Source organism: Gambusia affinis, linkage group LG04 (assembly GCF_019740435.1).
Source record: "Gambusia affinis linkage group LG04, SWU_Gaff_1.0, whole genome shotgun sequence".
In the NCBI taxonomy this organism is placed as follows: Eukaryota; Metazoa; Chordata; class Actinopteri; order Cyprinodontiformes; family Poeciliidae; genus Gambusia; species Gambusia affinis.
Genome location: NC_057871.1, coordinates 7435157 through 7448300, shown reverse-complemented (window position 1 = coordinate 7448300; position 13144 = coordinate 7435157). Strand labels below are relative to the sequence as shown.

Sequence of the window (13144 nt, the reverse complement as noted above, 5' to 3'; positions counted from 1 at the left end):
TTAATGCTAACAATCGATAGTATGTTAGTGACAAAAAAATGCTTATAAACTGGGGTTATACAACTAGAGATACATTTATTCATTTCTTTGCAAAAGTTTGACTTTAACAGTTTGCTCTGACATAGTAACTAACAGCAATGTAGCATACTGTATTGAAATCTAATTTGACAAATAAAATTTCATGGACAAGAATTTCTGTTTTTTAATATACATTTTAAATGTACATTTTAATGATACTAATGTGTTTAATTGTATTTCAGCTGGTTTCAGCTATAGTGGGCAACATCTAATCTCAATCACAGGAATTCAGAAAACTTTCCTCACTTGTTTATGCACCCTTACATGCTAAAAATAAGCTATGAATGACAGTGAGATAAAATACTTTCTTACTAGCTGGAGGACTGCCTGCACCTCGTTCAGAACTGCAGGCGATGTTAACATCTTCATGGTGTGTGCAGTCATGGCGGAGCCACTCCCTTCTGTTGCACAACAATAGACTGGGTTCTTTTCCTGTGCAGCTCACATCGTCCAAAAGGATTGGACCTGACCCCACCCCAAACCGTGGAACTGGGTTCATGTCGAGTCCTTCAGAAGGGAGCGTCTCGCCCACCCTGCCATGTAATACACAGGTCATACATCCACAATTAAAACCATGTTTAAATGAATTGATTGTAAATCATAAGTGAGTCTAAATAAATATCTCAAATTACCTGTAACCAAGCTGTCTACACACAACTTGGGTGTTTGACTCTGTCCAACCATCGTCACACACCGTCCCCCACTGACCATGGTAGAAGATTTCTAAACGTCCCTCGTGGCTTCCAGCTCCCCCAGCCAACCTGATGGTACCATCTGTCGAGATGGAAAAAGAGCAAAGCGCTCATGTTGATTATAGTTTCGCATTCTTTGAAGAGTTTGTTTGTTTCATGTTGAAGATGGTCGTAGATGTACTCTTTAGATGGGAAATACCAAAGTCAAAAACACCAAAAGAATATAAAGAATTCAAATACCTACTAAGTAGGACACAAAATAAAATTAATACTATAAATTCAACAAATAAAAAAACAAAAAGGACATGAATGCATTTGTGTTTTCAGTCCAGTAAAATGTTGTATTTCTTGATGTGATGTTTTTATTTAGATATTATTATTAGATATATTATAACTTTGCAGTATTTTGTACTTAGATTTCATGATTTTTTTGTGAATTATTTTGTTGGGATCAACACTTTTTTATTCTAGATATCAGATTGTTTATCTTTTTTTTGTTGAACTAATATGTACGGTCATATTTTCTCTTACACCTTCACCTGTCAGGTCAAAATTATCCCTAAGGGTATGATTGACTGTGAGTAAATGTTTCAACAGGAAGAGGTGTAGCTTCATATGGAAGTTCGGTTATCATGACAAATGTCAGTTTATTGATCACTTTTGTATGGGAATCTGCTGATTTACCTGTAAGGGGACTGCAGGACACTCCAGCATCCTCAGAGTGCAGACAGTTGTGCTCTCCCCAGGCACTTTTTGGACACTGCTCCAAAGTGAGCTCGTTGCCTGAGCAGCGCACCTCGTCCAACCAGACGCGGCCTGTACCTTTGCCAAAATGTGCTTGGCTCCAAGCTCTAGCAACTCCACTGAAAAGAAAACACAATGTCCAGAAAAAAATGGTTTGCCCTGCAGTAACTCTAATGCAGTGCAAAATTGATGTGGTGACAAATAGTGCCTCACAAGGTTTAAATATGATAAACTGTATGGCACAGTCATTGTGCATTTTAGATTTTTAAACAAAAAAATTCTTTGTCACATAAGATTGTGTAAATTACAACCATTGCGGCACATTTGCAGAGAATATAGAATTGCTAAATATGCATAACTCCATGGTGTGATGCAGGAACAATGAGACTGATTCTCTGTTTGACTCCCAGATGTTCTTTACTCCTCACTCCTCTCTCTGTGTCTGAATGGAAAGAATACTTGTCATACTTTTAGAGGCACATGGAGAGAAAGATGGCTCCCCACCCACATTTATTCTGATTTATTTTCCTTCTGTCATGCATATTCCTCAATACTCAAAATGTGCATTCCTCTCTATAGCAGTTCAATTTGTAAGTAAATGTTCTGGATTAAAATTAAAAAAGAAAAAAAACTGAATTTGTTTGTGTCTACATATCTGTGTGTGTATCTGTGTGTCTTGCCTTACTTTTACCTCAACCCCAGCTGTCGACACACCACCTCTGCATCACTATCGTCCCATTGGTCATCACATATGGAACCCCACTGTCCTGCGTGAAAGACCTCAACCCTGCCTTCTGACTCTGATTGACGTCCAACCAACCGTAAAGGAAGGGTCCCGACCACTAATGTGCACACAAAATCAAGTTCACAATTTTACACACATCTTTATACCAGGATCTTTGTATCTTGACATTAATATCTTGACTCTTTATAAAAGCATACACACTTGGACTTTTGTTGATTTTGCTGTATAAAACCCGGAATTGGGGATATATTTTATTGGGATTTTAATTGATAGACATACACAAATTAGTACAAAATTGTTAAATGAAAGTATGTTGAAAAATGGTGGGAGGTGGCACATTAGACAGGTTATGTAGGTCTAGCACATAAAGTCCAAATAAAATGTTCTGAATTGTGAAATTGAATGGACATAAAGGGAGAAAAACATTGTGTGAATACTTTTGCAAGGACCGGCCAATCCTAAGGGTGATTATTGAGTATTTCAGAACTGTGAGACTTTGTTGGCTTTTCAGACCTACTTTTATTCAAGCAAACATCGATACATCAATCCCAGAATCATTCCTAACTCATGAGGCAGGCCTACCCCTCTGTTGGGTGCAGGTAACCGCTGCAGCCAGAGAACACTCCTCGCCCTTCCAGGTAGTTTTGGGACACTGGAGCAGATCTGGCTCTTCTCCCTGACAATGAACCGCCAACCAGTGAAGCCTGGCTTGTTGGCGGCGAAACAAAGGAACTGCACGAGCAAGACCAGACACCCTAAGAGGAGATCGTTGGGCACATAGGTTATTTGTGCAAAACAAAACTAACATCAGTCTAATGCTTCGATTGGACTTGTTAAATGCTTAACAATTATATGTATAAAAAACGTTTTTCTTGCTATGTGATAAGAAATCAATTGGAAATTCAGTAAGTCCATCCCGACATTAGGTTTACAGGCCTCTAGGAACTGGTTTCTGTAATCCTCAGTTTCCAGTTTGCTCACCAGCAGCTTTCAATAACTTAGCATGGGAAAGTCATCAGCGAGACTTCCAGGTAATATATGGCTGACATTTGCTCTCCCTCCTTTTGACTGTGTGCTTTCATTGACTTCTGTGTGAACACACACATGCTGCACAGACCCTCATTCGTATCAGAATGCGGGTCTGTGCTGGTGTTAGTGACAGCATGTGTAGCAAGCATATAGAGTGACTGTGTTTTCCAGGGAAAGCAGGTTCCTCATTTGAGCAAGTATGCCCCATATTATGAACACAGCTGACATGAATAACTGCTTTACAGGCTCCCCCAAGACCTTTCTCTGGCATAGCTATACCTCATAGTTAGAACCATGAGACAAGACGCACGCAAAGGTTGGCTGGGGAAAGGAGTGAGCTTGCAGCAATGTAAATAACTGAGCTAATTAAATACCTAAGGGGAAAAAGGGCAAAAGGATGTAAAGGTCATAAAAGAAAAGTACACACACTTTGGAAAGAAATAAGAACAGTTCCTAGAATAAATGCCTGATGAGTTGCTAACAGCAGCCCCAGCTTGTGAATTTCTAACAGATGACAGATATTGATTCCCCCTTTGCACCTGTGTTTGAACACATACAGTACAGACCAAAGGTTTGGACACACTTTGTAATTGAATTCAATTAGAAGGCGTGTCCAAACTTTTGGTCTGTACTGAGGGAAGATAAGGCAGCAAACAGACACAAGTGAATGCATGCATGCTGCTGGCTCTCACCCCTCGCCCAGCTGTCTGCAGACTACTCCGGCATCTTCGTCCTCCCAGTCGTTGCCACAAACGGACCCCCAAACTCCTCCCAGATACACTTCTACAGCTGTGTGAAGCTGACACCCCACCCACGTCAAAAAAATCAGCAAATAGTCTGAATGGTTAGTGCTCCGTTTGTGCAGGTTTGTGCCGTTAAAATTTTCGTTTGTGCAGTTTTGGTTTCTGAGATATTAAAAATTATTTTTTAGGTCATCTAGAGTTCACCATCCCCCCATATCGCTCCAAAACAAACCAAAGTGGGCTAGATCGTTAGTGCTCCGTTTGTGCAGGTTTGTGCCGTTGAAATTTTCGTTTGTGCAGCTTTCGTTTTCGAGATATTAAAAGTTATAATTTTGGCCGATGACGTCACCATCCCCCCATATCGCTCCAAAACAAACCAAAGTGGGCTAGATCGTTAGTGCTCCGTTTGTGCAGGTTTGTGCCGTTGAAATTTTCGTTTGTGCAGTTTTCGTTTTTGAGTTATTAAAAGTTATAATTTTGGCCGATGACGTCACCATCCCCCCATATCGCTCCAAAACAAACCAAAGTGGGCTAGTTCGTTAGTGCTCCGTTTGTGCAGGTTTGTGCAGTTGAAATTTTCGTTTGTGCAGTTTTGGTTTCTGAGATATTAAAAATTATTTTTTAGGTCATCTAGAGTTCACCATCCCCCCATATCGCTCCAAAACAAACCAAAGTGGGCTAGATCGTTAGTGCTCCGTTTGTGCAGGTTTGTGCAGTTGAAATTTTCGTTTGTGCAGTTTTCGTTTTTGAGTTATTAAAAGTTATAATTTTGGCCGATGACGTCACCATCCCCCCATATCGCTCCAAAACAAACCAAAGTGGGCTAGATCGTTAGTGCTCCGTTTGTGCAGGTTTGTGCAGTTGAAATTTTCGTTTGTGCAGTTTTCGTTTTTGAGTTATTAAAAGTTATAATTTTGGCCGATGACGTCACCATCCCCCCATATGCTCCAAAACAAACCAAAGTGGGCTAGATCGTTAGTGCTCCGTTTGTGCAGGTTTGTGCCGTTGAAATTTTCGTTTGTGCAGCTTTCGTCTTTGAGATATTAAAAGTTATAATTTTGGCCGATGACGTCACCATCCCCCCATATCCGTCCAAAACAAACCAAAGTGGGCTAGTTCGTTAGTGCTCCGTTTGTGCAGGTTTGTGCAGTTGAAATTTTCGTTTGTGCAGCTTTCGTCTTTGAGATATTAAAAGTTATAATTTTGGCCGATGACGTCATCCGCCCCCATTTTGCTCCAAACAAGAAATTTTTTGCTTTACCGCTAATATGTCGCCACCACCAACTGGTATGTAAGATGGACCACAATGTCACCCAAGGATTATATTATACAAATGACTAGATTTGATTTTACTTTATTTGGCGCTTTCAGAGTTTAAGATTCAGCTGAATGTGACTGGGTATAATTATGTCCTAATTATACCCAATTAGGGGACAATTAATTTCACCTGCTGTAGGCTGTACTTTCTGTTTTAGTTCTTCGTCTTCCAGCACATTCCTGTCATGTAAGTCTTGTTTTCTGTGTCGTTTTTATGCAATTGATGTTGCTATGTTTTGGTAGAGAAGGTATTAGAAATCGTGTATACAGTTAGAGTAAGACAATATTTCTGGTAATTGTCTTTTTGTTTTTTTATGAAGTTGCATGTGCCTCTTGGTTTGCTATTGACACACCCAAATATCTGTAGTGTGAGGCAAAGGGTTTCTATCCTAATTGAGAAGTAATGAACCATGAAAGTAACTGTTTTGAAAATGCAATTTAATTATACAGTCGAAGAAGAAACTAAGAAACTGTGTTGATTTGAACAATGAACTTTAACAATTTAAACAACAACAAACAGTGCCTTCATAATCTGAAATTTCTCCTGTCTTGAGTAGAAAACTTCTTTCATTTGAGATTTAGGCAGAGCTCAAAACTGTTGAAAGTCAAAATATGGAACATTTGTCATAATATGGAAGCCCATTTCCGCCATTAAAGAAAAAATAAGACCAACTTGAAGTCATAATTTCAACTTTTAAAGTCAAAATTATGACTTCCTGTTGGTCTTTTATTTTTTCCTTCATGGTGGAAATGGGCTTCCATAATAACTTGCAAAAAGGAAAAAAATTAATTCTGGTCAGGAGTATGTAAACATGGCATGAAACTTTTTGCCTTTGGTCTGGTCTTCAAACTTTCTCGTCCTTTTTTTCCCCCTCACAGATCTGCTGTGTATAACACTGCATGTGGCAGTATTTTCTTCTTTTCAGACACTGTCTTCACAACATTTGCCAGGTCATCAAAAAGCTCCCACACAAATGGAGCTCTCCGGCAGTATGCAGTGTAATGTCCCAGGCCATCTTTGGTCAAGCTTCCCTGAAAGCGAGACTGCTCTCAAAGTAAATTTTTTCCTTGCAGAACTAGTGGAGGAAATTCACTCAAAGCAAATTCAGTTGAATTTGGAAGGTCTGTGTCAATCCATGCTATTTCTCCGATACTGTAGTTGTGAGTAACGGTTCCTGCACAGAGAGCATTTCCTGAAGTGCTGGCTCCTGTTTTTAATTCTGCTGGACATTCTGATTCATTCTGCAGTGGTCTGAGGCAGGAGACTGTGGAAGGAAGAGTCCTTTTCTATGGAAGTGTGAAGCTGAGCCATACCAGAATTCTTCAGGACAGAAATGTCTGGTGAAACAAATGGTACTTCCCTGGTCATTCCTTTGTTTAGGTGGCAGTATTGTGAAGAGCAGTGTTTTGAGAGATAAACACTTGACACATTTCTCATTGTCTTCCCAATAACAGTGGCAATATTGCACTGTGCATCGATTTGGTGAGTGCCAGACCTTAACTGTGTTTTTGCAAACATTGAACTAAGCAGATCTGCCCTCTGGAAGTATGTCCTTGGGGTCACACCATCTGTAGTAATGGACTTCACCAGCTGCAGGAGAGGGTTGTCACTGTTATTCATGACAACATTTTGAAATGCAGAGCTGTCACAGAAAGTACAGCATAAGCACTGACAAAAGGCATCGAAGGCGCAGGTGTTTAACACAGAGATTGACAGTTTACCAACTTTAACAGGCTGATGCATGTTTCCAATTTTTAATAGTCCCACTTTCACTCTTTTGGCCCCAGAGGATGAATCTGCATGGAGCCATTCAGTGCAGGAACTCAAGTATGAAGTCCTCTTCCTCTTTTTGGGTGGAAGAATTTGTCCTCTCCAGTTTTCAACCACGTTTTCATCTGCTGTGGAAAGGTTTTTGGCGGGATCAGATTCCATTAAATTGCTAGAATCCATTTTTGTTTTTTCTTCAGCATTGTGTGTAATTACTGACGCAGGATTAGCTTCTGCAACGTCTGCTGATGTAACTTGTTCCTCCTCTCTTTTTGCTTTGGCAGAGCAAATCCGCATATTTCCTTCGATGAAGGAAAGGTGCCGAAATGAAGCGATCCACTCGAATGGGCAAGTTCTCATGTTTGAACAGGCCATGTTTTATATTTTGAATTCGGCTTCAACATTGGCTGAGCTTGCTGTGAGACTGGTGCTTTTGAAGAGGGAACCATTATTCCTGTCCACAGTGGTAAGTAACTTGCAAGTCTTATAATGTGTGGCACAATCTCAGGGAGGAAATGAATGTTATCCCTATCCCCATTGGCTGCAGCATGTGTCCTGCTCTCCTCACAAATGTTTGACACCCAGTCTCGTAGGTCAGTCTGGATGTCATTACATGGATCCACTTGATGAACTTCCTTTGTGTCTTCATCTGGAATTATGATGGAGTCTTCTGCAATCTGGGTTTTCAGGTATTTTTTGCACCTCTCTGATTCAAGAGGGTTCCAGAACTGTCATCACCTTCTGCCTCACTGAGAGCCACGACAGTGATGGCATGTATTAGCTGCTTTGCATGGTCCAAGCTTTGTGCCTGAAGAAGCTTTGCTATTCCCCTGACAAAGAAGTCTTTGACACGGTGTGACTTGTTTTCAGGCAGTCCCACTGGCAGACCATCTTTATGCAGTGGGCAACATCAACCCTGATATAACAGGGAGGAAGTTTTGCAGACTGGTTCCCAAGTAGCACATGGAAGCATTCATCAATGTATGATTTCAGGTTAGGACAAGGAGTGAAGGCCTTCACCAGAGCACCAAGAATAGCCAGGGAAAAGTCACTCACAGCTTCTTTTGGTACAGCTGCGCCTGCACGAAGCCATTCTGTCAGCCATGTTGCAATAGCGTTGATGTCATGCCTTTCTGATAGCATTTGTACAACTGGGACTGAACAGTTGTCTCCCTTCAGAACACCTTGGTATAAGAAGATGTGGCCAGATGTACCATTTGGTCTTGCCAGTTTTCTGACAACTGAACCAGTTGCATCAAAGCAAACTACTGAGGGACATTTTTTGGTCAGTGCCTTATAAACATGTATCTGAGTTTGACTCCAATAGTGACAAAAGAATTTATCCAGACCAATATCTCTTATACTGCCACTGTTGGGTGTGCTATACTTTAATAACTGCAAAGATAGAACAGGGTCTTTGTCCTAACTCCAAATCTTTTCTCTCCTGCTTGGCTTTTCGTAAGGTTGCCAGGTTTGGAAGGTGACTTGGCTCGGGATCTCCAATATCCATCAACTCTGATGCCTTTGCTGACCTCCATACAGATGGTTCCATCCTGCCTTCACACAACTCTTCTGAAATCTGTGCAAAGGGTTCCTGACATGTATCTTTTGGACTGGCCTGTGTGCAGGGAGATGTCGGCGCCTTCAATGGAACACTGGAGCACCATTGGGCTGTTGACCGTTGGCTCTCTGTCACATGTCATTTTAACATGACTTTGACACTCTTTACAGAAACCTGTGATGTCAATGTACTTGCTAGCGACAGTTGGATAAACTTTTGCTCTTTGGAATACAAATGTACAAGTGCTTTTCAACTTTTTCCAAACCAGATCATTAATTATATGACTCCATGTGCCAGGTTTTAAAATTGTGTAATTCCTTTTACCAGATGATGAAAACTTGTCATTATATTCAACTTTTTGTGGTATAAATTTAATCCATTCTTCAAATGGAACGTCGAGCTGAAAATCTGAACATTGACCAGGAGAAGTGGTGTCTGAGTCAAACTCTGTGTCCACAGGGCTTTCAGGATCACTTCCTTGATTAACTTCAAGCATGACCAGATGTTGTGTCTGTTCAGCTTTACAAATGTGTGCAGACTTTTGCAGACATTTTATTTCCCAACTGCTGACTTATCTCTGTCCAGACAGCGGCAGCTGGAGTGGCTATATGGCCGTTTTCTAGAATGGCCTCTTTTGAGTTGCAGAGAACTGCGAAAAGAGACTCTCTGTCTACCGCTGGCTGTCGAGGCATCTAGTTAAAAAATAAAAAGGCTTTGATTAGCATTGCTTAAAATAATCAGTGCCTACATGATTTCAAAAAAGCCACAAATTGTATTCTAGCAGTGTCTGCACACTTAAAATAGTCTTGACTTTAAAAAAATCAATTTGGTTTTCCCTGTTTAATTTCTAACATTTAAGCTAATTAAAAATATATATTTCAATAATGCATTGTTACTTGAAAATGTAAGTACCTGTTAAATTTTAATTTTCCTTTGGAATAAATTTTTCAATTGAATTCAGAAGATGTGCCCTTTGTGCATATGCTTAATGATTCAATATAAATGTAAAGGCTGCAAGATGATGCCTCACTATGTTTCAAAAGGTTTGAAATATCGACTTATTACAAGTTTGAATTTAAATAAATGCATATATAAGCTAGCCCTGCATACATCCTCTCTGCTTTTATGGGGATAGATTGCATTGAGTCAATATTTTATGTGAAACCTGAGCATTAATTTACTTACCTTGTTCAAAAATCAAAATCGGGGTTGAAAAAATTCCAAAAATGACTTATTCAAAACGATTTGAGACCGCTAGATATTAACGAGAGGTTGAAATTACACTTGCTCTGTCGTCAAAACAAGATCGGGGGTGGTGGTGGGGGAGGGGGCTCACTACAGTGTGGATGGAGCCAATCCCAGTTGCGTGAGAACTATGTCAAAGTTCGCAAAACGTGGAGCTTTTCAAAATCCTTGAAGCCCATACACATTTAATGTAAGAAATTGGATGAAATGAAAGTCGTTGCATTGAAAATATATTTACTAAATATTAAGTACATTACTTGGATGAACTTTGAACCAATGACACATTTCCGTTTTACTCTGCAAAAACTTTGCTCAAGCAACTAGCAAATTGGCTGTGGATTTTTTTTTCTTCTATTTTTTGAACCGTTATAGGCTAATGTATATTTTTTACACGTTTGCTGCATAATCAGCAGACAGTACGTCAACAATGTAAATATAATTGTTCAGACCACCTCCGAAATCAAAGCACAGTTGAACAGGTTATACACATTACGTTAGGGTCAGGGCTGCATGTCCTTTATTAGCAGGATTCAATTATTGTGGAGAGAAAACATTGGTATCTTGAAACATCACTTTAAATGAGACACATTTTTTCTTGTTCTAAGTCTTTATTGAAGTTCAAAACAAAAGATACACATTGTACAACAGCTGAAAATCTGAAGAATTAAAAGAACTAGCCCACTTTGGTTTGTTTTGGCGCAAGATGGGGTGACGGTGACGTCATCGGCCAAAATTATAACTTTTAATATCTCAAAGACGAAAGCTGCACAAACGAAAATTTCAACTGCACAAACCTGCACAAACGGAGCACTAACGAACTAGCCCACTTTGGTTTGTTTTGGACGGATATGGGGGGATGGTGACGTCATCGGCCAAAATTATAACTTTTAATATCTCAAAGACGAAAGCTGCACAAACGAAAATTTCAACGGCACAAACCTGCACAAACGGAGCACTAACGATCTAGCCCACTTTGGTTTGTTTTGGAGCATATGGGGGGATGGTGACGTCATCGGCCAAAATTATAACTTTTAATAACTCAAAAACGAAAACTGCACAAACGAAAATTTCAACTGCACAAACCTGCACAAACGGAGCACTAACGATCTAGCCCACTTTGGTTTGTTTTGGAGCATATGGGGGGATGGTGACGTCATCGGCCAAAATTATAACTTTTAATAACTCAAAAACGAAAACTGCACAAACGAAAATTTCAACTGCACAAACCTGCACAAACGGAGCACTAACGATCTAGCCCACTTTGGTTTGTTTTGGAGCGATATGGGGGGATGGTGAACTCTAGATGACCTAAAAAATAATTTTAATATCTCAGAAACCAAAACTGCACAAACGAAAATTTCAACTGCACAAACCTGCACAAACGGAGCACTAACGAACTAGCCCACTTTGGTTTGTTTTGGAGCGATATGGGGGGATGGTGACGTCATCGGCCAAAATTATAACTTTTAATAACTCAAAAACGAAAACTGCACAAACGAAAATTTCAACGGCACAAACCTGCACAAACGGAGCACTAACGATCTAGCCCACTTTGGTTTGTTTTGGAGCGATATGGGGGGATGGTGACGTCATCGGCCAAAATTATAACTTTTAATATCTCGAAAACGAAAGCTGCACAAACGAAAATTTCAACGGCACAAACCTGCACAAACGGAGCACTAACGATCTAGCCCACTTTGGTTTGTTTTGGAGCGATATGGGGGGATGGTGAACTCTAGATGACCTAAAAAATAATTTTTAATATCTCAGAAACCAAAACTGCACAAACGAAAATTTTAACGGCACAAACCTGCACAAACGGAGCACTAACCATTCAGACTATTTGCTGATTTTTTTGACGTGGGTGGGGTGTCAGCTTCACACAGCTCACTTCTACCCTTCCATCAAGCTTGGAGCGACCTCCTTGCAGACGGACTGAGCCTGGGGTGGAGAAAAAATAGAAGAAAATAATCGTGCAAAGTTAGAAAACCATTAATAACAAGGTGCAAGATATGGGTGGAGACATTAAGGTTCGTTTTTTTAAAATAAAACCACATCAATATCTAGGAATGAGACACCTGTAAAGATTATTGTTCTGTATGCAAAAAATATTAGCTCATCTCAAGTGCTTACCATGCCACAACTTCTCCACAAAAAAAAAAGCTAAAGCAATAACTGTTTGTTGCAAAACTTCAACAAGACAAGAAAAACAAGCTTGATTGATTTTTGAGTATTTCTTACAAGAGTGAAAAGGCAAGATAAAAGGAAGGCGAAACAGAGGCATGTGCGGTTGTCCTGGCAACATAAAATGACTCAAAATTGTGCAGTTGTGAGTGATCTTTATGTATCATAATTCACTTTTGAAAGCACAGGCGTCATGTTGTCTTGTTAAGGTGAATGCTGTAGACATTGCCACTTAAATATTTCTGCATAATTTGTGTTATTTCAATCATTTAACTTTTACCATATTCTGCTTATTCAGGACAGAATGAATGGAACATTCCATAATTTTTGAAAAATTCAGCTACAACCATTGCGCTCTTTCACAGGTAACTACTTCCACATACTTTCAGAAAGAAATACCATTCAAACTTCTAAGTGTAGTCACAACCTTCAATGACTTCTGTTTATTTTAGCTTTTTCATGTCTTTTACAGGTTGTATGAAATCACTCTTGAAGTTTTTGTTTGCATTGTACTCAGTCTTCAGAAAAAAAAATCCCAAAAAACAATGGCTCTGTAGCTCTGAGGATTCCAATAAAATCCTTCCAATCCTTATGCCAAAACAAAATCCATCCCTCCTTTCAACTCTGATTCCAAACTTCTTCCAATAACACTATAATACACTGTAACTCCTCTACTTTGTTGAACTCAGCTGACTTTACCTTTTTAGCTTATTTTAGCTCATAAACTATTGTTATTACATATTTTTGCATTGACCAAAGGTTTTCACTCCTCTTCTACAGTTTTTCTACTTGTGTTTTACAGACTTTATTTTTGCTGCTTCTGCCTATGTCTTCCATTCTTGCAAGTCTTCTGCAGTTGACTTCAGCTTTACATTGCATTTTTGCAGGAAATGCAAATTTTTCTGGTTTGATACTGCTCTGCAAATTTGATTTCTTGCAGAGTTTAGGGAAAATACATTATGGTAGTATGTTTTTAAATGGACCTACGTCTTTTTAATAAAGTGCATGTAAACTGACTTTTATTTCATCCTTTTCAAA

At 39.5% G+C, this 13144-nt stretch overlaps 1 protein-coding gene and 1 long non-coding RNA gene across 4 annotated transcripts in view; one reads left to right on the top strand and one right to left on the bottom strand.

Annotated features, from left to right (window-relative positions):
• The window catches only part of prss12 (serine protease 12), a 31399-nt gene that overhangs the window by 16308 nt on the left and 1947 nt on the right, over positions 1–13144 (bottom strand). For both annotated transcript variants that reach the window (XM_044114890.1, XM_044114889.1), the window contains 7 exons: positions 11814–11863; positions 3981–4069; positions 2842–3014; positions 2206–2356; positions 1455–1633; positions 711–852; positions 391–611 (listed from right to left, as the gene is read on the bottom strand). In XM_044114890.1, the coding sequence (XP_043970825.1) occupies positions 391–611; positions 711–852; positions 1455–1633; positions 2206–2356; positions 2842–3014; positions 3981–4069; positions 11814–11863 (1005 nt within the window). The remainder of the gene's footprint in view (positions 1–390; positions 612–710; positions 853–1454; positions 1634–2205; positions 2357–2841; positions 3015–3980; positions 4070–11813; positions 11864–13144) is intronic.
• Positions 7557–8694, top strand: LOC122829950. 2 transcript variants are annotated; one of them, XR_006370461.1, is made up of 5 exons: positions 7557–7582; positions 7702–7805; positions 7987–8183; positions 8296–8401; positions 8580–8694. It is a non-coding gene; the product is annotated as an uncharacterized LOC122829950 (long non-coding RNA). The 2 variants fall into 2 exon arrangements; XR_006370460.1 differs by having other exon boundaries at positions 7563–7805.